Source organism: Phocoena sinus, chromosome 4 (assembly GCF_008692025.1).
Source record: "Phocoena sinus isolate mPhoSin1 chromosome 4, mPhoSin1.pri, whole genome shotgun sequence".
NCBI classification, from domain to species: Eukaryota; Metazoa; Chordata; class Mammalia; order Artiodactyla; family Phocoenidae; genus Phocoena; species Phocoena sinus.
The window spans coordinates 2,890,757-2,915,259 of NC_045766.1; the positions used below are offsets into that span (position 1 = coordinate 2,890,757).

The window sequence follows — 24,503 nt, forward strand, 5'->3', positions numbered from 1 at the left end:
GCCCGCTGGGCGGAGTTAGGCCGGCGCAACCTGCCCCAGGGTCCTGTCCCCCGCTCCCCGGGATTCGAGCCTGAGAGGCAGAGGCGAGCCGGCGGCGACCGTCCGCGGCAAGGCCTGGGCTGGAGAGCGTCCCGACATCCCGCCGCCGCGAGGAGGCAAGTTGGGGGCGGGGCTCCCGGGGCCGCAGCCCGCGGTGCTGCCGTGCAGCCCGCGCGCCGCTTCCCTCTGGGCCTGCGGGTCTGTCGGGGGCGTTCGGCGGGGCCGCTTTGCGCTGCGGGCGTCTCACCTGGGGTGGGGGCCGCTGTGGGCTCCCCGCTTTCCCCGGACGCTGGCAGAAACTGGGGGCTCCGGCGGCGCTGCCCCAGCCGGCAGGTGGGGCGCTCGAGGTACGGGGGCTTGGCGGTGGGAGCCGCTCTGTCCCCCCCGGAGCAATTGAGGCTGCAGGCCCCGCTCCGAGGAATTTTGCACCAAAAGGATGGCGGGGAGGGGAGAGGGTGTTGCAGGCGGGTCCTCGCCTTCCCAGGTCCGTGCCTTTCCTGCTTGCAGATCTGGTCCCACATTTGCTACGTAAGAACCACGATCTTTTTAGGAAGGCGAAATAATTATATGCCCAAATCTGGTCGTCAGGTGCGAGTGTTTTGGGGAAAAAAGCCGAGAAAATGCAGGCGTTTTTTGTTGCGTTCTTTATTGATAGTTTATTTACTAGCTTTTTTGCATCTCCAGAATATTTTCATTTTAGATAAGTCATGTGGTTTAATTCTCTTACGAATTATAAGTTTAAATGTGGCGAAGGTTTAAGAGACTCTTATCTTCTAAATTAGTGGGTTTGGTTATTTTTTTTTACCCCATTTCCTAATATCCTTTGTTGTTGTTTTTTTAATTGCAGCTTTACCGTTGTAAAAGCCCTCACAGGTGCATTGATTCATTCAACAGGTATTTCTTTTTTTTTTTTTTTTTTTTTTTAAATTTATTTATTTATGGCTGTGTTGGGTCTTCGTTTCTGCGTGAGGGCTTTCTCTAGTTGCGGCAAGCAGGGACCACTCTTCATTGCGGTGCGTGGGCCTCTCACTGTCGCAGCCTCTCCTGTTGCGGAGCACAGGCTCCAGACACGCAGGCTCAGTAGTTGTGGCTCACGGGACCAGCCGCTACGCGACATGTGGGATCCTCCCAGACCAGGGCCCGAACCCGTGTCCCCTGCATTGGCAGGCAGACTCTCAACCACTGCGCCACCAGGGAAGCCCCTCAACAGGTATTTCTGAAGGGCCTCATATGTGCCCAGCTGCTGGGATGGTAGCAGTGGTCGTCGCAGCAATTCTAGCTTCTTGGAAAAGGACAATAGACATAAAATGTATATTATGCTCTGTGATAAGTGTTAAGGACAAATATTAAGGGGAGGGGACGGGTAGGACGTGTTGGGGCAGGGGTGGAAACTTTGGGTGGAATATTCAGGTAAGTGTTGAGAAGTGGCATTTGAGAAAACACCTTGGAGGTGTGGGGACTGATTTCAGTCAGGGAGAACAGCGCCAGGGCTGGAGCGTTCCTGTGTTAATACAGGACCAGCAAGGAGGCAGAGGGGAAACTGGCCCGTGACATCAAAGAGACGAACGTTCTTATGGACTTTGGGTTTTCAAACTTTCTGAGATTGGAAACCATGGGACGATGTTGAGCAGAAGGGTGACTTCATGTGACCTACATTTTAAAAGGATCACTTGGGGAATTCCCTGGTTGTCCAGTGGTTAGGACTCAGAGCTTTCTCTGCCTTGGCCTGGGTTTGATCCCTGGTTGGGGAACTAAGATCCCTCAAGCTTGCGCAGCGTGGCCAAAGGAAAAAAAGAAAAAGGATTATTTGAGGCTAAAAGGAAGAAGGGAAAAAGTGTGGACGGTTAGGAGGTTGTATTCATTTTCCTGTTGCTGTTATAACAAATTACAGCAAATTTACTGGCTTAAAAGAGTACAAAGGGACTTCCCTGGTGGTCCAGTGGTTAGGACTCTGCACCTCAAATGCAGGGGGCATGGGTTCGATCTCTGGTTGGGGAACTAGGATCGCACATGCCATGTGGCACGGCCAAAAAATTAAACAATAAAGAAAAAAAAAAGTACACGTTTATCATCTTATAGGTCTGTAGGTCAGAAATCTCACTAGGCTAATATCAAGTTGTCAGTCGAGCTGTGTTCCTTTTAGGGGTGCTAGGGGGGACTCCATTTCCTTAACTTTTACAGCTTCTGGAGGCCACCTGCATCCCTTGGTTTCTGGCCTCTTCATCTTCAAAGCCAGCATTATAGCATCTTAAAATCTCTGTCTCTTTCACTTCTGCCACTCTTGTCTCCGCCTTATAAAGACACTTGTGATTACATTGAGTTCACTCAGATAATCCAGGATAATCTCCCCATCTCAAGGTTCTTCATTTAGTCACAACCACAAAGTCTTTTTTTTTTTTTACCATGTAAAGTAGAATACTCATGGATTTGGGGGATTACGATGTGGACATCTTTGAGAGATCAGATGAGAGACTATAGTGCCTTGGACTACTTCATGAGTGATGGAGGTGCTAAGTGGTCCAGCCTTGGATGTGTTTGAAAGGTAGAGGGTTTATTGATGGATCAGATGTGGGTTATGAGGAAAATTAGTCAAGGACGATTGACTACAAAGGTGGAATAATCATTTGGAAAGAAGATTCTGGCAATGTGATTAATCACTGCTATTTCTTAATTAGGTTTTGCAGTTTTGTTTGTTGATTTGCAGTTTGCAGTTTCTCAATTAGCAATTTTGCAAGATTTGGATTGGTATTTTCAATTGATTTTGAGATTCCTGAGGGCAGGGATCATTTCTGATTTTGCCTCCTAGTTTGTCCCTAATGCCTGGCATTAGGATCATCTCTCAGTAAGTATTTAGTGAATGAGTAAAAGAATGGTTACTGGAATCTGTTTATTGTATTTCATTTTGGGCAGTATTGTTTGCAAAACTCTTTTAATATGTGTTTATGTATGCAAAGTGTATTCATCTATGGCTAAGTGAAAGCATTGCACACAATCCATGATGTTTACATAAACAAATACGGAGTGTAGAGGTTTTCTTCCTGTAATGCTTGCATAATAAGATCTATAACATCTCTTTATGATGTTAACAGTGTTGTGGTGATAATATTTTTCAGTTTGCATTAAAAAATTGTGTTTAACTTTAAAACTAGAATGATTTCCTTAGAAGAACAGAGGAAGAACAGAAGTACTGACAATTCTGGGTAGCTCTTTCTGATGGCTTTTCAAAGAGAATACTGACCAAGCTGAGTGTTTTCAGCAGAATGGATCAGATCAATTTTTATTCTCTAGACACATTATTTGTTTGTTTGTTTGTTTTTGCGGTACGCGGGCCTCTCAGTGTTGTGGCCTCTCCCGCTGCGGAGCACAGGCTCCGGACGCGCAGGCTCAGCGGCCATGGCTCACGGGCCCAGCCGCTCCGCGGCATGTGGGATCCTCCCGGACCGGGGCACGAACCCGTGTCCCCTGCATCGGCAGGCGGACTCTCAACCACTGCGCCACCAGGGAAGTCCCTAGACACATTATTGAATAGCCTGGAAAGCAAAGCAATATGTATTTAGACTGCATTGGATTTTGCCTGTTAAGCATATACTCTTAGTCATTTACATCAGACTGTCAGGGATTAATAGGTCACAGATTGAATTGTATTGTCCACCAGTTTCTTAGGGTAGGGACTATACAGGTAGCTGTAGCTACCGCTTTTTGTATTAACCTCGTGTTGATGCAGTTTCCGGGTAAGTAGTTTCTGCTCTCATAGCGTTACAGTATTAGAAGTGACCTTAAAGGTCATCCATCTACTCTGGGGCCTTTCAAACTCTGGAAACCTGGGTTTAGTAAGAGGCGTGGCCACCCCCAGGATCTATTCATGTGATTCTCTGCCCTTTCAGGGTGCCGCAGATGACCTCTCTTTATATTTGGAAGGGAATGGTGCCTATTTATTGTGTTTGGGAATTATGAAATATTATAATGCTTATAGAACTAAGCTTTTAGTAGGTTTTATTTGTAGATATTGAATATATATGTGTGAGAACAACTATCTTATATGTAATGTGAGCCCCTGCCATCATGATCATATATGGAAAATAAAGTGTTTTTGTATGTGTATTTAATGTTATTCATTCAAAATCTTACATTAGATATATTTTTTTTTTTTTTTACAGAACACATACTTTTAAAAAATTAATTTTATGGGGCTTCCCTGGTGGCGCAGTGGTTGAGAGTCCTGCCTGCCGATGCAGGGGACGCGGGTTCGTGCCCCGGTCCGGGAGGATCCCACATGCCGCAGAGCAGCTGGGCCCGTGAGCCATGGCCGCTGAGCCTGCGCGTCCGGAGCCTGTGCTCCGCAACGGGAGAGGCCACAACAGTGAGAGGCCCGCATACTGCAAAAAAAATAATAATAATAATAATTTTATGGAAGTATAGTTGATGTACAGTATTATATGCGTTTCATGTGTACAACTTAGTGATTCACAGTTTTAAATTATATTCCATTTATAGTTATTATAAAATATTGGCTATATTCCCTGTGCTGTACAATGTAGCCTTGTAGCTTATTTATTTTATACACAGTAGTTTATACCTCAAGAATTCTTTTTTTTTTTTTTTAACAGATTTTTTGATGTGGACCATTTTTAAAGTCTTTATTGAATTTGTTACAATATTGCTTCTGTTTTGGTGTTTTGGCTGAGAGGCATGTTGGATCTTAGCTCCCTGACCAGGGATCGAACCCTCATCCCCTGCATTAGAAGGTGAAGTCTTACCCACTGGACTTCCAGGGAAGTCCCAAGAATTCATATTTTTTAATTGATGGTAAAGCAGGTCACTAATCTTTAGTTTTTACTCTAGTTGCGGCGAGAGCAGGGGCTACTCTTCATTGCTACTCTTCATTGCAGTGCATGGGCTTCTCATTACTGTGGCTTCTTGTTGCACAGCATGAGCTCTAGGTACAGGGGCTTCGGTAGTTGTGGTGCGTGGGCTCAGTAGTTGTGGTGCACGGGCTTAGTTGCCCTGCGGCATGTGGCATCTTCCCAGACCAGGACTCGAACCTGTGTCCCCTGCATTGGCGGGCGGATTCTTAACTACTGCACCACCAGGGAAGTCCTCATCTTCAGATTTATGTAGTATTATTGTTTCCCACTTGAAGACAACTAGGAAGCTAGAATGCTTCAGGTGTGCTTTGATTAATCACACTTACCCTCTCATCTTTGTTTTCTTTTTGATGGTATAAAATATTTACCAAGATCTGTTTTATTTCTTTCCTTCTCTCACCATCCTAAAAAACCTTAAAATCCTTACCTAGTGTTTGAGTTACCTCTTTTCAGTTGCTTTTACTCTTTGCCCTTGGAGTCTTCTCTGAAATACTGGAACAAATCCCCCAATTTATCTTATACAAACACAAATACAAAATAGTGCATTTTTTTTTTTTTTTTTTTTTTTTTTTTTTTTTTTGTGGTACGCGGGCCTCTCACTGTTGTGGCCTCTCCCGTTGCAGAGCACAGGCTCCGGACGCACAGGCCCAGCGGCCATGGCTCACAGGCCCAGCCGCTCCGCGGCATGTGGGATCTTCCCGGACCGGGGCACGAACCCGCGTCCCCTGCATCGGCAGGCGGACTCTCAACCACTGCGCCACCAGGGAAGCCCTAGTGCATATTTTTAACAGACTTTATCTGCTGATCCTAATATTATTTCAGAGGAAGGGAAATAACAATAGAAAATAACAATAGAAAAATCAGAATTTAGATTCCAACGGCAACCTTTTCTGACAACAGAATTGTTCTGCGTGCCATCATCGCTTTCTTATCCTCTTCTCATGTAGTTAGGTGGCAACTTCCTTTAAATTTTAACTATTATTAAAAGCCCTTTGGGCCTTTCTCACCTTCTGAGATGACCCACATCCTGTCTGTGTAGTGTGTTTGTCCGAAGGCTGCTCTCGCCTTCTGAGATGGCCCACATTGTCTGTGGAGCATGTTTCTCTCTAAATAAATCCACTTTGGGACTTCCCCGGTGGCGCAGTGGTTAAGAATCCACCTGCCATTGCAGGGGACACGGGTTCGAGCCCTGGTCCGGGAAGATCCCACATGCCGCAGAGCAAGTAAGCCCGTATGCCACAACTACTGAGCCTGCGCTCTAGAGCTTGCGCACCACAACTACTGAGCCCATATGCCCCAACTACTGAAGCCCGCACAGCTAGAGCCTGTGCTCCGCAACAAGAGAAGCCACCGCAGTGAGAAGCCCACGTACCACAATGAAGAGCAGCCCCGCTGGCTGCCACTAGAGAAAGACCATGCACAGCAACAAAGGCCCAACACAGCCAAAAAAAAATTTTTTTTTTCATGTCAGGAGATAAGTGTCATGGCTGATCTGGGTCATAAGAAATTATGGACTTTGACAACTAATCTACGACAAAGGAGGCAAGGCTATACAATGGAGAAAAGACAGCCTCTTCAGTAAGTGGTGCTGGGAAAACTGGACAGCTACACAGAAAAGAATGAAATTAGAACCCTCCGTAACCCCATACACAAAAATAAACTCAAAATGGATTAAAGACCTAAATATAAGGCCAGACACTATAAAACTCTTAGAGGAAAACATAGGCAGAACACTCTTTGACATAAATCTTAGAAATACTTTTTTGAATCTGTTTCCTAAGGCAAAGGAAACAAAAGCAAAAATAAACAAATGGCACCGAATTAAACTTAAAAGGTTTTGCATAGCAAAGAAAACCATCAACAAAATGAAGACAACCTACTGAATGGGAGAAAATATTTGCACATGATATGACTGCTAAGGGCTTAATATCCAAAATACAACTCATACAATTCAATATAAAAAAGACCCCAATTTAAAAATGGGCGGCGGACCTAAATAGACACTTTTTCAAAGAAGACACACTGATGGCCAACAGGCACATGAAAAGATGCTCAACGTCGTTCATCATTAGAGAAATGCAAATCAAAACCACAATGAGATATCACCTCACACCTGTTAGAGTGGCTATCATCCAAAAGTCTACAAATAACAAACGTAGGCAAGGATGTGGAGGAGGGGGGACCCCCTTGCACTGTTGGTGGCAATGTAAACTGGTGCAGCCACTGTGGAAAACAATATGGAGGTTCTTCAAAAACCTAAACATAGAGCTACCATATGATCCAGCATTTCCACTCCTGGGTATATATCTGAAGAAAACAAACATGCAAATTTGAAAAGATACCTACATTCCAATGTTTGTTGCAGCACTATTTACAGCAGCCAAGATGTGGAAGCAACCTAAGTGTCCATCAACAGAGGAATGGATAAAGAAGATATCAATATATACAATGGAATACTACTCAGCCATAAGAGAATGAAATTTTGCTATTTGCAACAACGTGGATGGACCTGGAGGGTATTATGCGTATTGAAATAAGTCAGAGAAAAGATAAATATTGTATGTTATCATTTATATGTGGAATTTAAAAAAATACAAGAAACTAGTGGATATAACAAAAAAGAAACAGACTCAGAGATAGAACAAACTAGTGGTTACCAGTGGGGGGAGAGAGGGGGGAGGGGCAAGTAGGGGTAGGGGATTATACTCCTATATATAAAATAAATAAGCTACAAGGATATATTGTACAGCACAGAGAAGACAGCCAATATTTTATAATAACTATACATGGAGTATAATCTATAAAATTTTTGACTCTTTTGTACACCTGAAACTAACATAACACTGGAAATCAGCTATACCTCGATAAAAAAAAAATTTACAGACTTTGGGAAAACAGAGTAGAGAAGACTTACAGGAACTTCATTTGTTAATGTTTTAGGTGTTGATAAAAAAAAAGTGATGTGTGACACACGTGCGCACACACATACAGAAGGATGCCCACCGTCCCTTTTATTTGAATGCTCATTTGGACTTTCTTGTTTACTGACTTGAAGGCGTTGTGGCGTGCTTTTTCGTCAGAGCTATTGCATGTTCACACTTCTAGGTAAGAGAACTGGAGGAAAGGAGGCAAAAGACAATGTGGAACTTTAACTTCTCTTCCCAAGTTTTTCTGTTGTATTTTATGAGCCCCCTTTCCCTTTCTGTCTTGTCTGCTGGTACCTTGCCGTCTGGAAAATAAAAACTTTGAGGAAAATTCAAGAAAGTGTTACCCAGTCTTGCTCTTCCATGCATATGTGAGGAAGCGAGGAGAAATGAGTTTTCCTTTCTTTCAGTTTAAAGTACCTGAGCAATTTTTCTAGCATGAAGAACTGTGATGCAAAAAGAAGTACGACTAAGACAGCCCCACACCCAGTTTCTCACTCTCCTGAGAAAAGACTGACGTTTGCATTGATGGTGTTAATACTTCTTTAAAAAATGATGTCTACTCTCTGTCCAAATTTTTATCTTCATGCCTCCTTAAATTTTTACTTAAATGCTTATTTTTCCAGGTAAACATTGACGAGCAGGCAGTCTTTCAAGGATTGCTTCATCTAGGATTCGGTTCAGATTCCTATAGACTTAATTAGTATTGGAATAGTCCTTGTATAAGATGTGTTTATGCTGTTTGAAGACAAACATATATCTATCCATGTATTCTTATGTTTCTCTAGGTCACCTCTGCAGAGATATATAGGAAACTAGTAACACTGATTAAGGGAGGACGGGAACCAGGAATGGGGTTTGGAAGGATGTACCGTATTCTACATTTCTTTTTATACTTGCAGTTTCCCCCTGTGTATGTATTACTAATTAAATTTAAACACAGAAAGAAAGAAAAAGGAAAGGTTGATTTTTTTTTTTCTTTTTTTTTTAACTGTACACAGTTTTAAAGATCTTCTCTTTTCTTCACAGTGATATCCTAAGGGAAGATGGGAAAGGGCTGTAAGGTTGTGGTTTGTGGCTTGTTATCTGTGGGGAAAACGGCAATTTTGGAGCAGCTCCTTTATGGAAATCACACTATTGGTAAGATTATTTTTCCCTAGTTTACCTGCAGGTTCTGGGAACTGGTCAGGGTCTTTTGTTGGTCGTGCTAACTTAAAGATGGGCAGTGGTGCACAAAAGTGAGGTGTCATCGAGAGGGACCAAAAGGGTCATAGAAATTGACAGAGATGGGGGGGGAAAGTAGGGGCAAGGAAAAAAACATCTTTATGTTGTTGAAATTCCAGAGTGCTTGCACTTAACTCTGTTAGAACAAGAGTTATAACAGGTAAGAAAAATGTTGTCTCTATGTGGTTTCCAGTGTGTTTACATGATGAAGAGTGGTCTTGGAATCACAGACTCACTGACTTCAGAATACATTGAATGGTCTCTCATTCTCATTTCAAACATGACTTTCCAGTACTGCTGTATAGGTTTTAAGAATGGAAGAGACAGCTGTTTGCTGCAATATGACCTACTTTTGTGAATCGGATTATCTCATTCATTTATTCATTCATTGAGTTAAATAATTGTTCAGTACGCTCTCTGATACAGGCTGTGAGGATTTAGAGGTGGAGAAGCATCTCTGGCTTTAAGGAGGTCACAGTTCGGTAAGGAAGGACAGACATAACACGTTAGAATGAAACAAGGCTTATCTTAGAGATATACGTAGAATCATAGATCTTTGAAGTATTTATCGCTGGCAGGTGGCTTCAAGCACATTTCTGTCTTTTATTAACCATTTTGATGAACTCTGATCCTCTTCCACCTTCCCAGAATAATATTTAACAACTTCGGTTAAATCCATATTTGGTTTTTATTAATAACGATGCCTGTGCCAGAAGGTCTGAAAACCTATCACAGTGCTGCACTATTGGTTCTGAATTTTTCACCTTCGGATTCTAATTTATGCCAGTGAAAAAGTAAATTATGCCCAAAGGGGGAAAAAAAGAATCCCTTTCCCCTCTTAAAACCCCAACAGATTTTGTTTCTGTAGGCTATGTCTTACAATATTTTTATCGTATTAGAGATTAAACCTGAGGAAATTAAAAAAAAAAACTTATCACGTAAAATAATAACAATAAACTTATTATATGCTAAGGTAAAGGTAACACATTTTAATGAAAAATAGTTACATTTTCAAAAAAATTTAGTGAGAAGATGAGTGTTGATTTACGTTTTTGAAAATCGAATGTCCAGCCTGATAGAAGGCAGCTGGATTATCATATCTGCTTGCCTTTGCATTCAATCTGTTGTTATATGTTTTTTTAGTTGAAATATGTGAAGAAAATATGGCCTCACACAAATATGTGGTTGAAAAAGGTAGGAATATTTTAATAGCTTTGCAGATAACTGTGGACTTTCTTCTTTGGTATTTCACTAAAACTCAATCAGTGATGGTTACTTAAAGGTTATTGCAGTGTGGAGTCTGAAGCCACATCAGTGAGCTTCTCCTGTTCTATTACATTAAAATCTCATTGATTTATCTTGCACTTCAAATGGGATTTTTACCCATGCATGGTTTCTTAACATTTATGAATTGGTCATTTGGAAAGTACTGGTTAACTGAGGTAAGCAGATCTTCCAAATACCATTTATTAATATCATCACCAGTCTCATCGGTATTGGGAAGCTCTCAAGTTTCTGCTGATGGATACAATTCTCATTTTTGCTTGAAAGCTCAAATTTTATCTTTAACAACAGATACTATCAGTTATTTTCCTTGAAATGATAGGCTCTCGTTATTCATCTTTGAGAAAATGTCAGATACCCTGAATAACCATGGTTTGTTTCTGTTATCCCTTCTTTAAAAAAAAAAAAAAGTGGGACTTCCCTGGTGGTGCATTGGTTAAGAATCCTCATGCCAATAGAGGGGGACACTGGTTCGATCCCTGGTCCGGGAGGATCCCACATGCCGTGGAGCAACTAAGCTCATGTGCCATGACAACTGAGCCTGCGCTCTAGAGCCCGCGAGCCACAACTACTGAGCCCATGCGCTGCAACTACTGAAGCCCACACCTAGAGCCCGTGCTCCGCAACAAGAGAAGCCACTGCAATGAGAAGCCCGCACACCGCAACTAGAGATAGCCTGTGCGTAGCAGGGAAGACCCAACACAGCCCCAAAAAAAAGAAAAAAAAAGCTATTTCAGCTTGAAACTCAAACGCAAGAGCTTTTCCTCCAGTCAGTTACCATTATGCATTAAGCAGAAATACTTCATGTATACTTCTCATTAATCACATAGAATATTAAAGAGATGTAAAGATACATACTCATAGATGAGGATTTAATAAGTTTGGTCATTTTTCCTGCTTCATCAAGGACATTCTTAAGTGAAACTGGCTTTTTCTTTTGAAACCGCGAGTATGAGGTGTTGAGGAATTCAACCTCTAATACAGTTGGTGCCACTGCCTTGATTTGTACTAAGCCCTCAGCAGTTTTTTTTTTAGAGCATTTTTTTCCAATTAATTAATTACTTTTATTTTTGGCTGCGTTGGGTCTTCGTTGCTTCGTGCAGGCTTTCTCTAGTTGCGGCGAGCAGGGGCCGCTCTTCTTTGCACGGGCTTCTCATTGCGGTGGCTTCTTGTTGCGGAGCACGGGCTTCAGTAGTTGTGGCACGTGAGCTCTAGAGCGCAGGCTTAGTGGTCGTGGCGCACGGGCTGAGTCGCTCCACGGCATGTGGGATCTTCCCAGACGGGGGCTCGAACCCGTGTCCCCTGCATTGGCAGGCGGATTCTTAACCACTGTGCCACCAGGGAAGTCCTGGCACCAGCAGTTTTACCCATCATTACTTTTATATCATCAGCGCAAATGTCAACACAGTGAAAAAGACGAATGTCTTATATTTTTATGAAGATAGTTTTGCCCATATGGGTTCCCTGAAAGGAGACCTCAAGGGATCTCTGTAGACCACACTTTGACAACTGCTGGCACATGTAAATATTCTCAGCTGAGCAGTATTATGTACTATAATTGTTTCTTTTCTTTCTTTTTCTTCTTATGGAGGCTTATATTTGCTCTATCACTTCTTTAGTTTTGTTCATACCTTTTGCTGATTCTTCCACATGTCCAGATGGTTCTCGGTTCTCCAGGAGGTCAATCATATCAGATAATCCACCCCGCCCTTTCTTTTGGAGATATTTTTCCAGGAGCTAGCATTCTCTTATCTGGGCCTGTTGTACAGCTGTCACCATAGAACTTCCCTTTACTTTTTCTTTCTTCCTGGGTTTGATTTCCTGTTTTCTAGATCTCCTGTCATCTTCTGTTTACGCCCTTCTTTCGGTGGAGCACATCTTGCAGTACTCTTTTGGGGGTTGAAAAGGTTGCACAATGGGATGAGGCATCGGGCGATGACAGCCCTCAGAATGCCCTCTATGCCTGGTGCCCAGTAGTAATCCTGGGGCTTCTGAATAAAGGTATTTGCTATTGTCCCTATGCTTCCCTTTACTCTCATGTGAGGTTTTGTTTTCCGAATCTGGTGTCTTCCTCTTTCTATGATTACATGCTAATTTTGATGGCGGGCCTCCCTCAAAGAGTTTCCTGAGAAAATGTGCATGATACATATTCTGAGGCTTCACGTGTTTGAAAATGTCTTTACTTTCATTCACAGTTGAGTTACAGTTTTGATGGGTATAGAATTCTAGATGGAGAATAAGTTCCTTCCAAAATTTTGAAAGCATCGGTCCATTACCATCTTTTCTCCCTCTTTTATTATAAAATGCATCATATGTATAGAAAAGGGCATAAAACACGCATGTGGTTTAATGAATAATTACAAAACCTTTGCATAACCTCCACACAGGTCAAAAGGTAGAAGACCGCAGGTACTCTCGTCAGCTCCCCATGTTCCTCTCTTCAATCAAAACTCAGCCCTTCCCTTGACTTTTGGTTAATCCCTTCTTTTCTTTATCGTTTTGCCCCCATGTATGTATCACTGGATGACACCGTTTATTTTTGCCTCTTACTGACTTGATATCAACGGAATCATACCGTATCAATTTTTCAGTGTTTGTTTTTTTCACTCAACATTATATTTGTAAGACTCATCCATATTGTTTTAAGTAGGTGTGGTGTAATTTTCACGATAGGTATATGGTCTCAATATACCTCCATTTATTTACCTCTTGTATCTTTTTTTGTTTTGTTTTTTTGCCCGCCCCGTGTGGCATGTGGCATGTGGGATCTTGGTTCCCTGACCAGGGATCAAACCCGTGTCACCTGCATTGGGAGCGTGGCGTCTTATCCACTGGACCGCCATGGAAGTCCCTATTTACCTCCTGTATCTTGATGAACATTTGGGTTGTTTCCAGTTTGGGGCTATTAGAGATAGCGCTGCTGTGAAGAGTCTTATACACGTATCCCAGCTATGATTTGGACGAGGTCTGGGGGGATATACCTAGGAATGAAATCGCAGGCTCATAGACCATGTGTATCTTCAGTTTACCAGATTCTAATATCTTCTTCCAGTGCTCCTGAGAAGCCAGAAGCCATCGTGATTCTTGTTGCTTCGGATGTGGACGCTCTTGTAGGCTCTCCCCAGTGCTCTGAAATTCGCAGTGGTGTATCATAGGATCAGTCTGTGTTCATTCACGGTGCTGGGCACCTGGTGGGCCCTTTTCAATATGGAAATGTGTGTTCTTCAGCTCTGAATTATTTCTCTCCTGTGTTCTCTGTTCTCTCTTTCTGGAACTCCCTTTCAGTATGGAAATGTGTGTTCTTCAGCTCTGAATTATTTCTCTTCTGTGTTCTCTCTTTCTGGAGCTCTCTTTTTGGATGCTGGATCTTCTGGACTCGTCCTCTGATTTTTAAAATTTCTCCTCTGTTTGAAATTTCTCAGCACTTTGTTCCACTCTATGGGAATTTTCCCCATCTTTATTTTTCAGCCCTTCTATTGAGTTTTCATTTCTTAGTATCCTGTTATTTCATGAATGCACTGTCTTATCTCTTTGAGGATAATATTTGGTAGTTTTTTGGTCTGTTTTCTTTTCTTTGCACAGTCTTTTTCTTTTCAGGTGCTCTTTCCTGAATTTTGGTCTCTTTCTCAGGTATCTGGTAATCCTTGATTGTCTGCTTGTAATTAAGAATGGAGAACTGAAAAGCTAATTTAAAGCTCTAAGCATGTGGATAGGGTTCATGACTTTGCTTCATTATAAGGTGACCTGGGTGGGGCATTTGTTGGTTTACCTCAGAGGTTAGCATATTTAGGATTTCTCCGTTTTCACTGGCCAGATTCCCCAGATCCCTCCGCCTAGAGGATAAAGAGTTGGCCGCCAAAGTTTTGGGAGCAGAGGGGGCACGTCACTGAGTTGCCCCTTGTTTTCACTGCAGAACTCATACCCTCTGTCCCACATCTCAGCAGCCTCTGTTTTACCCTTTCTAGAAGTGCAGCCTTAGTCTCCTGCTAGGACAGAGGTGGCGTGGAGTGGCAGAGGAGATGCAGAGTCGTAACTTCACTTGATGCATAGGGTGAGAAAATCTCAAAAGGTCTAAGCTTCATGGGAGAAGGAAGGGAACCAGACTGGCTTTTGGTGGACAGAACATCCACCATGACAAAAGTCTTGGTAGTTTTTGCTTTTAAATTTTTTGTAATCGAAGCCCAATAAGTTTATGTCTCCATAGACTACCTCTTGCACTAGTCATTAACATTCAAAGTGTTCATCTTCTCACCTTAATCCCCTCATCCACAAATGGTTGTTGCATACTTGCTGTGTACACAGAGGTGTTGTTTCTCTTGAGGAAGTTCTAGGTGAGTTGAAGAGACAAAACCCACAGAAATGGAGCAAAGTCAAATGGATTTTCCAGGGCTCATCGTTCAGGCGAGCAGGGGAATGAAATTGGGGCACCAGTTATGAGCTCACGCATTCATTCATTCATTCAGACGTTTACTAAGGACGTTCTATGTATGTAAGTCAATTCGTTAGTCCTCAGAGCTCCGAAGAGAGATTAGCCACAGTCCTGGCTCTCGAGGAGTTTCCACTGCAGCTCCGGAGGGGACAGATACGAAAAGAGTTTAGGGTGAAGTGGTATTACCTGTACAAGGCACAGTAAGAGCAGGATGGAGGGAAGTGGATAATCCGAAGAAAATCTACAGAGCCTGGAAAGGATGAGGCGTTGACCAGGTGTTTCCTGAGCTGTTGCAGTCGTTCAGGTGAAGGGAGCAAGCCAGGGGGAGTGGAAGCAGGCAGTGGATCGAGCAGATGTCTCAGGTGTAGAGTGGCTGATTTAGGACCACATTCACCCATACTTTCCTTGTTTAAAGAGAACGCTGAAGACTGACCAGGTGGATGGTGATCAAGGGACAAAAGCAAGGAGGAGGGACAGGTGGGGCAGGAAAGATACTAAGTCTTGTTAGTTTGAAGGACTTGGAGGACATTCACACAAAAGTGCACAGTACGTACTTGGGAATTAAGGCCTGGTGCCTAGACCCAGACTGGACATGTACATTTCTGAGTCCTTGAAACAGACCTTGGAAACAGTGGAAATTGTACAGAGAAAAATCAAACTTACCGAGGTCCTGTCCTTGGCGCTGATGAAAAAGAAAATGGGGGGCTTCCCTGGTGGCGCAATGGTTGAGAGTCCGCCTGCCGATGCAGGGGACACGGGTTCGTGCCCCGGTCCGGGAGGATCCCACATGCCGCGGAGCGGCTGGGCCCGTGAGCCATGGCCGCTGAGCCTGCATGTCCGGAGCCTGTGCTCCGCAACGGGAGAGGCCACAACAGTGAGAAACCCGTGTACCGCAAAAAAAAAAAAAAAGAAAAGAAAATGGAGCCACTTAGTTGTTGAAGGTACTTTAAAAATCAGCCCTTAATTCTCCAATTGAGATAGTAAGTTCTTTGACTCTTGTAAGTTACTTCTGAAAAATAAGTAATAGTAAATCTCACTGCCAAATTTTAATTTTTTTTATGTCTATATGGAAGAAATAATCTTTAAAAGCACTTTGTTCATTTACTGTAACAATTACCTTTCATTTTAAAGAAGCTAGTAAATGGAAATATGATTCTTACGTGTAGTAAATAAGGAACCTAGAAAGCCACCTTCTAAAGGATGAGAAAATACTCAACAATTGGTATTGAGTTATCCAGAAAGAGTAAAAGCTTTTTTTTTAATTGAGGCATAATTGACATAACATTGTATTAGCTTCAGGTGAATAACATAATAATTCGATATTTGTATATGTAAAAGTAATTTCTTTTTTAACCCCAGGAATGGAGGACTGTGAAACAATGGAAGATGTGTATATGGCTTCAGTGGAAACAGATCGGGGAGTCAAGGAACAGTTACATCTTTACGACACCAGAGGCCTACAGGAAGGCGTGGAGCTGCCAAAGCATTATTTTTCATTTGCTGATGGCTTTGTTCTTGTGTACAGTGTGAATAACCTTGAATCCTTTCAAAGAGTGGAGCTTCTGAAAAAAGAAATTGATAAGTTCAAAGACAAAAAAGAGGTAAGTGGGTATGTTAAAAAATGCCAGCTATGAATTATAACGTTGAAATTGTAAGCATGGGCTTTTGGGCAATTAAAATATTTTAAAAGCATTAAATTATATTCACAGTATCTGTAATCTTCATGATTTTTTTCCCTAGCCCAGGAAATACAGGACTGAGTTCAACCAGGACCAGCGTTTGACTTTCTGCCTTTGCTTCTTCCCATGTACAACTTGAATTTTAATGACCCCATATTGCAAATACTACATAGTTCATTTCACGTTATTTGGGATCATCGTTTCCTAGGGCTTTTTATTGTCTTCTTGGAGAAATAGGATTGTCCTTAGCCTTAAAAAAAAAAAAAGAAAAGAAGTGTAAAAAAACTAATAAATAATTACTGGCTTCTATCCACTTACCATTTGAAAATAAGATTCTTACTATGGTCTGTAAAGTTTTAGATGATCTGGCCCATGGCTGTCCTTTCACCTTTAGCATTCTGTTCCTCTGTCACTGTACTCCAGTGGTCAACTTTCTGCTTTTCCAGCATGATGATTTTGTCCCCCTGTGAAGTCCTTCTCAATGGCTCGTTCCCCTGCCTGGAACTCTCTCGTCGCAGGTCTTTCTCTGGGTCTTGGCATGGCTGACTCCTCAGGGTTTAGGGAACCGTGTCATGAACCCATTAACAGCACTGGCTAGGTGTTCTTAACCTAATTTTTACTTAACCTCATTTTTATGTATTTTTTATGTCATACTTTTAATTTTGAGGTAATTGTAGATTCACATGCAATTTTAAGAAATAATAGAGATCCCTAACTCAGTTTCCCCCAATGGTAATAACACTGCAAAACTACAGTAAAATAACACAACCGAGGTACTGACATTTATACAGTGAGGGAACCTTTCCAGCACTGCGGGGACCCCTCATGGGGCCTTCTACGGCCTCACGCATTCCCCTCCCATCCCCTCTCCCTCCTTAACCGTTATCTGTTCTCCACTTCTGTAACCTTGTCATTTCAAGAGTGTTAACGTAAATGGAATCGCAGTTTGGAACCTTTTGGTATCGGCCCTTTTCACTCAGCATAATTCTCTGGAGAGTCAGCCAGGTAACTGCGTGTATGAGTCGTTCATTCCTTTTTTCTTGCTGGGTGGTTTTCCATGGTGTGTATGTACCGAAGTTTATTTAACCACTCACCTGTTCAAGGACCTCTGGGTTGTTGATATTTTAATTATTTTTATTATTTGGAATACTAACTTACTTTGTGAATAGATAACAACATTCACAAGGTTCAGTCTTCAAAAGATATAAAAAGGTAAGTAATGAAGGCTCCTCTCCACCTGTTTCCCATCTTTCTCACTGAGACAGATAAGTGCTGTTATTATTTGGGGGAGAATCCCCCAGATTTCCCTCCCTGCCCCCCTAAAGTGAAAAGTATAGTTCAGTGAACTCATGTACTTGAATCTTAGCTCTGCTTCTCAACTTTTCTGCCTTAGTTTCCTTATCTATAAAATAAGGATAATAATAGTACCTTTCTCATGTGGTTATTATGGGGATTTAAGAAGCACATTCATTCAGCAAATGCTTATTTTTTAATTTTTTTATTGAAGTAGAGTTGATTTACAATGTTGTGTCAATTACTGCCATACAGCAAAATGATTCAGTTATACATGCATATACTTTAAAAAATTCTTTTCCATTTTGGTTTATCACAGGATATTGAATATAGGTCCCTGTGCTATCCAGTAGGACCTTGTTGTTTATCCATCCTGTATATAATAGTTCGCATCTGCTAACCCCAAACTCCCACTCCATCCCTCCCCCACCCCCTCCCCCTTGGCAACCACCAGTCTGTTCTCTATGTGAGTCTGTTTCTGTTTCATAGATACATTCACTTGTGTCATACTTTAGATTCCACATATAAGTGATATCTGTCTTACTCTGACTTACTTCACTTAGTACGATAATCTCTAGCTGCATGCATGTTGCTGCAGATGGCATTATTTTGTTTCTTTTTACGGCTGAGTAATATTCCATTGTGTATATGTACCATGTCTAACTTTATCCATTCATCTGTTGATGGGCATTTAGGTCGTTTCCAGGTTTTGGCTACTGTGCATATAGTGCTGCAGTGAACACTGGGGTGCATGTATTTTTTCGAATTAGAGTTTTCTCCGGATATACACCCAGGAGTGAGATTGCGGGATCATACCGTAGTTCTATTTTTAGTTTTTTAAGGAACCTCCATACTGTTCTCCATAGTGGCTGTATCAATTTCCATTCCCACCAACAGTGTAGGAGGGTTCCCTGTCCTCCAGCACTTATTGTTTGTAGATTTTTTGATGATGGCCATTCTGACCCGTGTGAGGTGACACCTCGTTGTAGTTTTGATGGCAGATGCTTACTGGGCTATGTGCCTGGCACTGTTCTAGGTGAGGCGGAGGGAATACAGTAGAGAATAGAACAGAGTCCCTGTTGCCATAAAGCTTCTGTCTGGGGGGTGGGGGAGAGAGGGACAAAGAACAAGTATGTATTGTGAGGAGTGAGGCAGTGTAGGAAGAAAAGTCGAGCAGAGTGGGGAGTGAGGGCACTGCTTTCTGTAGGTGATATGGGAAGGCCTGGTGAGGTGACTTGCAGCAGAGATTTGAAGGATGTGAGGGAAGGGCGCAAGCCGATGTCTAGAGGAGGCTGCTCCAGGCGGAGGCCCCAGCTGAGCAGGGGCGGGGGCGGGACCATGTTGCGCCAGGAGCAGCATTGAGGCCAGAGTGGGCGGGGCTGGGGGGAGGCAGAGCTGAGGGCACCTCGGGATGGGAGGCAAAGGGATGGCAGGGTCTAGCTTGGGTGGCACTTACTTGTTTTCATGTCTGTTTTAAAAAATTGAAAGGGTAATGGTTGCACATGGTTCAAAAATAAAAATGATCTATAGAGAGGACTCTAGTGAACTTGTTCCCACCCCTGGGTTCAACCGTCTGTTTCCTGTACCTCAAGCATGCTGTTTTAATGTTTTACCCCTTTCCTAGTCTGGGGGCATCCTTCCAGAGTTTCTCTGTGTAAATACAAGCAGATAGAAATGTATATAATTTTTTCTTATTTTTCTCTCGTACCAAAGGTAGCATACTGTTGTACACCTTGTATTTTTCATGCAATGTATCTTGGAGCCCTTTCCATACACAGCAGTACTTGGATTCCTTTTTTTTTTTTTTTTTAACTGATGCATAGTATTTACTGTGTGTCTGTAGATGTACCATACTTATTTAACCAGTCTCAGATTGATGGAGACTTAGGTTTTCTCTGGTCATTTGCTAGCATGAACTACGCTGCAGTGAAGAATCTTAGACATTTGTTATTTTGTACATTTTAACGTAGAGTTGAAAGATCAACCAGCAGAAGTTAGGTTCTTGCGTTAAAGGTAAATATAGCGACAAGTTACTGTCCATAGGAATGGTATGAAAATGCCTGTTTCTTCAGTCCTGACAACAATGTGTGGTTAAATTTTTGGATTTTGTGACTCTTCTGGGTAAAATGGTATTTTCATAGTTTCTTTTGTCCTTAAAGTGAACGAAGTTGAACCTCCTTTGACTTATTTTTATTATTATTTTAATATTTATTTGGTTGCACCAAGTCTTAGTTGCTGCAGGCGGGCTCCTTAGTTGCGGCATGCATGTGGGATCTAGTTCCCTGACCAGGGATTGAACCCAGGCCCCCTGCATTGGAGTATAATTGCTTTACAATGGTGTTAGTTTCTGCTGTATAACAAAGTGAATCAGCTATACGTATACATATATCCCCATATCCCCTCCCTCTTGCGTCTCCCTCCCACCCTCCCTATCCCACCCCTCTAGGTGGTCACAAAGCACCGAGCTGATCTCCCTGTGCTATGCGGCTGCTTCCCACTAGCTGTCTATTTTACGTTTGGTAGCGTACGTATGTCCATGCCACTCTCTCAGGAAGTCTCATCTTTTGATTTGTTTTAAAATGATCACTCTGGGGCTTCCCTGGTGGTCCAGTGGTTAAGACTCCACACTTCCACTATAGGGGGCGTATGTTTGATCCCTGGTTGGGGAACTAAGATCCCCCATGCTGTGCGGCCAAAAAAAAAAAAAAAATCACTCTGTTGACTTTCACCTTGAGGGACAAGGTGAGAAGCAGAGTTTAGTTCAGATGCTCTCGCTCTAGAGCACTTTGACATTTACCGGCTGGAGAAGTGAGAAGGCAGCAAAGGAGTCTACAAAGTGGCCTTTGAAGTACGAGGAACACCAAGAGATAAGGGTGACCCAGAAGGCAAGTAAAGTCGGCACTTTAAAAGGTAGGAAGTGACCAAGCTATGTCAGATACTAAAGGCAGATCAAAAGAGCCGAGAGGTGGCCAGCTTTAGTAACTTGGGAGATCTCAACGACGACAGTTTTAGTGAAACGGTGAGACAGAGTCTGATGGCCTGGATGTGAGAGAGTTGAGCACAGCAAACCTAGCTCTTTGAAAGAGTTTTGAGTCAAAGGGTAAATATATTGTCCCCTAAAAGGGGGACAGAGAGGAACTGGAGAAGGATGTATCAGAGGGTTTTGTTTTTCAGATGAGAGAGATGGGTTGTACGCAGTGGGATGATTCAGCGGAGAGACGCAGGTGAGGGGATAGCCGATGGAGTGACACCTTGTCCAGGTTGAAGAGGGTGGGGACGTGGGCTTAGAGGACCGTGGGGCTGGTAGACGTGGCGGTGGAAGCACCTGACAGTTCCCTTCTCATTGCTCCTGTCTTCTTGCTGACGTAGTGTGGACATCAGCTGAGGGTGAGACGGGGAAGGCAGAGGGAACGGTGGAGGTTGGAGGAGGACCAAGGTAGGAGATGCCGTCCTTCCAGGGGAAGTGGCGGGAACGTGATGTGTTTGCTGGAGAACAGCAGCGCGCTGGAGGTCGGTGGTTACGAACCGGGACCGGCCAGCGGGGTTGTGTTTTCTCCCGCCACGTTCGGTAAATGGTGTCGGCAAAAGGTACAGTTAGGAGTTCAACTTAACCGAGGTGGCGGCGGGGGGCGTACGGCGTGATGACGATGGCGAGGGAGCGAACGAGGAGAAGCTCGGCGGGGGGAGCGCCGAGGGCAGCAGCGGGGTTGCAGGACTGAGACAGAGGTGGTAGCGCTGGGGCTCGTGGGTCCCTGCGGTGCTTGCGGGGTCGCTGCAGAGGGGTGCGGGGGATGAACCAGGAAGGCAGCGGGCGGAGCGGGATTCCCGCACTCGAGGTCAGAGAGGAGAGTAACCGGTTGTCCTGGTTCGTGGGAGCGAGTGGCTGAGGTCAGGAGGGCAGTTAGGATCTCTGAAGTCAAGGAGCTGAGGGATGAGGTTACCGGGTCACCCCCAGGGCTGCTGAAACCACCACCAGTATGACGGGAGTAGCGTGTGGGGTGACCACGGGCCAGCGCTGGGATGGGCAGCAACAGCCGGGCGGGGGAGCAGGGGGCAGGGGGCGCAGGGCAGAAGCAGCAGCCCTCGGCCCGAGGGTTTCTAGGGAGGTATCGTGTTGGAGGTGGCCCCGAGCCTAGGACACCTCCTCCGCTGTACCCTGCGGGCGGCCGGGTGACCACGCGCAGCCAAGCCAGAGGGGAAGGGAACCTTCGCCGCAGAGACGGGGTGGGTGGTGGGGGGCAACGGGAGGGCTGGCTCCTGCTGAGAGACGGAGGAGAGCCCTGCCTGCCGCTCCGTGCCGCCCCATCCCGCTCCGTCCTCCCACCGGAGCGTGCGCACGTCTCGAAGGCGGGAGCCCGGCCGTGGCCCGGCCGTGGCGCAGAGGAGCCCCCTTCCACCTCCCCGGCCTCCTGCTTTAGGTGCCTTTCCAGGCACTCTCTCAGCGTCTGGAGGTCACCACGCGTCTCCCCTCCCGCGGACTGTGACCGCCCTTCTGGTCGCCTGAAACAGTGCCTGGGGGTAGCGAGAGAAGGATCGATTGCCTTGCATTTAGGGTAAAAGGTACCTATTGGGTGGTACGTTCAACACATATTTAGTGCTTGTGTCAGGTGCTTTGCTATGTTTAGGAGTGACGTGAACAGAACAATTCCCGTTCTCAAGGAACTCAGGCCCCAGGGCTGCAGACCTCTCACGGCTCCAGAAGTTCCGTGGTTGTATCTTCAAGTACGTATCGCAGGTAGTAGAGCTAAACTGAAACGTAGACACACCTCAAACCGTTATCTGTACCCTCGATAGTGATTTCCCCAAGTCTGTCTTCCAGCCGTACCCGGAGTAACTTCAACTGTTGCGTCGTCAGCAGCCTGGAGAGCATCTGCGTTTTTGAGGAGATACACGGAGCGAGGAGGGGTGAGGTAATGCCCTTTACCCTTCAGCCTCACGCCTGAGGATCAGTTTGGACGAAGCACTTTGTTAAACGGGAGTTTTATTCCTCCGTTTTGTCTAGGAACTGATGCTGGCAAAGTGTGATCTTTTTTACCCGTTTCTTTCAGGTGGCCATTGTCGTGTTAGGAAACAAAACTGACCTTTCTGAGCAGAGACAAGTGGACGCCGAAGTGGCACAGCGGTGGGCCAGGAGTGAGAAGGTGCATCTGTGGGAGGTGACGGTCACAGACCGCAAGACCCTGATCGAGCCCTTCACCCTGCTAGCCCGCAAACTCTCCCAGCCCCAGAGCAAACCGAGCTTCCCTCTGCCTGGGAGGAGAAGCAAAGGCAACTCCAGCTCTGAGAACTAAACCCTAGGGTTGCACAACTGTCCCTTGAATGGTGACTGCCTCGAGGTGTCTGTGAACTTATGTAAAACAGGCCATTTCTGTCTACCTTTGGTCCTCAGGAAGACCCTAGGGAAGTAATTTAATGCACTTCCAGTTATAATTCAGTTACTGTTCCCTGACATGAAGTAATAATATATTTGCATTCTCCCTGTTTCAGACTTGTCCCTAAAATGAGCACCTTTGTTATCTGTATTATATTGCATTTGCCAAAAGAATAAAATAAAATTTGGGTGGTATGCACGTGTACCTGTGAGTAGCTCCCCTCCCCTTTAACCCGTTTCAGAAGCTGTCATTCTGTGTAACTTTATGCAGACTTACTCGCTCAAATGTTAATTTTTTGAAAAGTTCACTCATCATCTAAGGTCTAGGATTATGAAAGGACATTTTTTGTGTGTCCAAATTGGATCACAAACAGTAAACAATTTGGGTACTGAGTTAAGCTAAATTTTATCTGGTAGGGATCTTGCTAAACCTGTGATTTAGCTTTGTTCAAATTATGTTTAGCATGAATGGAGTAGGTGGTGTAAGTATGTTCCAGCTGGTGCTTCCTTCTGTAGGCAACTGCTGAACACTTGTGGACAGTGAAGCTTCCATTTCCCACAAGGCATACCATACCTTCTGGAGTAGTCTTCAAGTTAGTTAGGTATCTGAGTTTGTGCTGTGGTTCTCTGAAGATTTTGGCAAGATCTGAGTAGCGGGGCTGACTGTGTTGAGCAAGTTGACAATAATTTTGCTAACTGTAAAGTCGGAAGCAAGCTACTTAGTGGTTTTGACCGTGAAAACAGTGCACTATTAGTTTTCAATATAAAGTATGAGATAAGCTGTCCAGCAAAGAAATGTTAAAACGTCTAGTAAATAGCAGTATCTTGAATACATTTAAGGCGCGGTTCAGTGAATTCGAACTCACTCACTTGGTGGGACCTCCCTGGGGGCGCGGTGGTTAAGAATCCTCCTGCCAATGCAGGGGACACGGGTTAGAGCCCTGGGCCGGGAAGATCCCACATGCCGCGGGGCAACTAGGCCCGTGCGCCACAGCTACTGAGCCTGCGCTCTAGAGCCCGTGGGCCACAACTACTGAGCCCACGTTCCACAACTACTGAAGCCCGCGCGCCTAGAGCCCGTGCTCCGCAACAAGAGAAGCCACCGCGATGAGAAGCCCGCGCACCGCAACGAAGAGTAGCCCCCGCTCGGCACAGCTAGAGAAAGCCCACGTGCAGCAATGAAGACCCAGTGCGGCCCCCCTCCCACACACAAAAAAAAACTCAATTGGCTCAGTTCAATGAGTGCAAGCCAAGAACTACTGTATATAAAGATAGACAGAAAACTTACTTACATGGCGACCGCACTAGCCGATTTAGAATTATTTAAAATTTCTCATCATGTTTCTTTGGGTAAAACAATTGTCACTCAGATATGGTCAGGTCATTTCCTGCCTT

At 44.2% G+C, this 24,503-nt stretch overlaps 1 protein-coding gene across 12 annotated transcripts; it reads left to right on the forward strand.

Annotated features, from left to right (window-relative positions):
- On the forward strand, window positions 1–23,307 carry NKIRAS1 (NFKB inhibitor interacting Ras like 1). Of its 12 annotated transcripts, XR_004349663.1 has the most exons (6): window positions 10–155; window positions 8,858–8,968; window positions 16,125–16,366; window positions 20,912–20,961; window positions 21,107–22,647; window positions 22,786–23,303. XR_004349663.1 is itself a non-coding variant. In XM_032630304.1 (5 exons), the coding sequence occupies exons 3-5, from the start codon at window positions 8,875–8,877 to the stop codon at window positions 23,026–23,028; spliced, it is 579 nt and encodes a 192-aa protein (XP_032486195.1). In that variant the 5' UTR covers window positions 13–155; window positions 887–933; window positions 8,858–8,874; the 3' UTR covers window positions 23,029–23,307. The 12 variants fall into 12 exon arrangements, 7 of the variants coding, with proteins under 7 accessions (XP_032486201.1, XP_032486202.1, XP_032486195.1 ...); XR_004349662.1 differs by having other exon boundaries at window positions 9–155; window positions 20,518–22,647; XR_004349664.1 differs by lacking the exon at window positions 20,912–20,961 and having other exon boundaries at window positions 13–155; window positions 22,557–22,647; window positions 22,786–22,916.
- The last annotated feature ends 1,196 nt before the right edge of the window (window positions 23,308–24,503 follow it).

Bases quoted from the DNA above. Each gene is read 5' to 3' on its own strand.
- NKIRAS1 (XM_032630304.1), top strand. From the start codon at position 8,875: ATGGGAAAGGGCTGTAAGGTTGTGGTTTGTGGCTTGTTATCTGTGGGG. The intron at 8,969-16,124 runs GTAAGATTATTT...TTTTAACCCCAG, and splicing joins TTATGGAAATCACACTATTG to GAATGGAGGACTGTGAAACA. The intron at 16,367-22,785 runs GTAAGTGGGTAT...CGTTTCTTTCAG, and splicing joins AGTTCAAAGACAAAAAAGAG to GTGGCCATTGTCGTGTTAGG.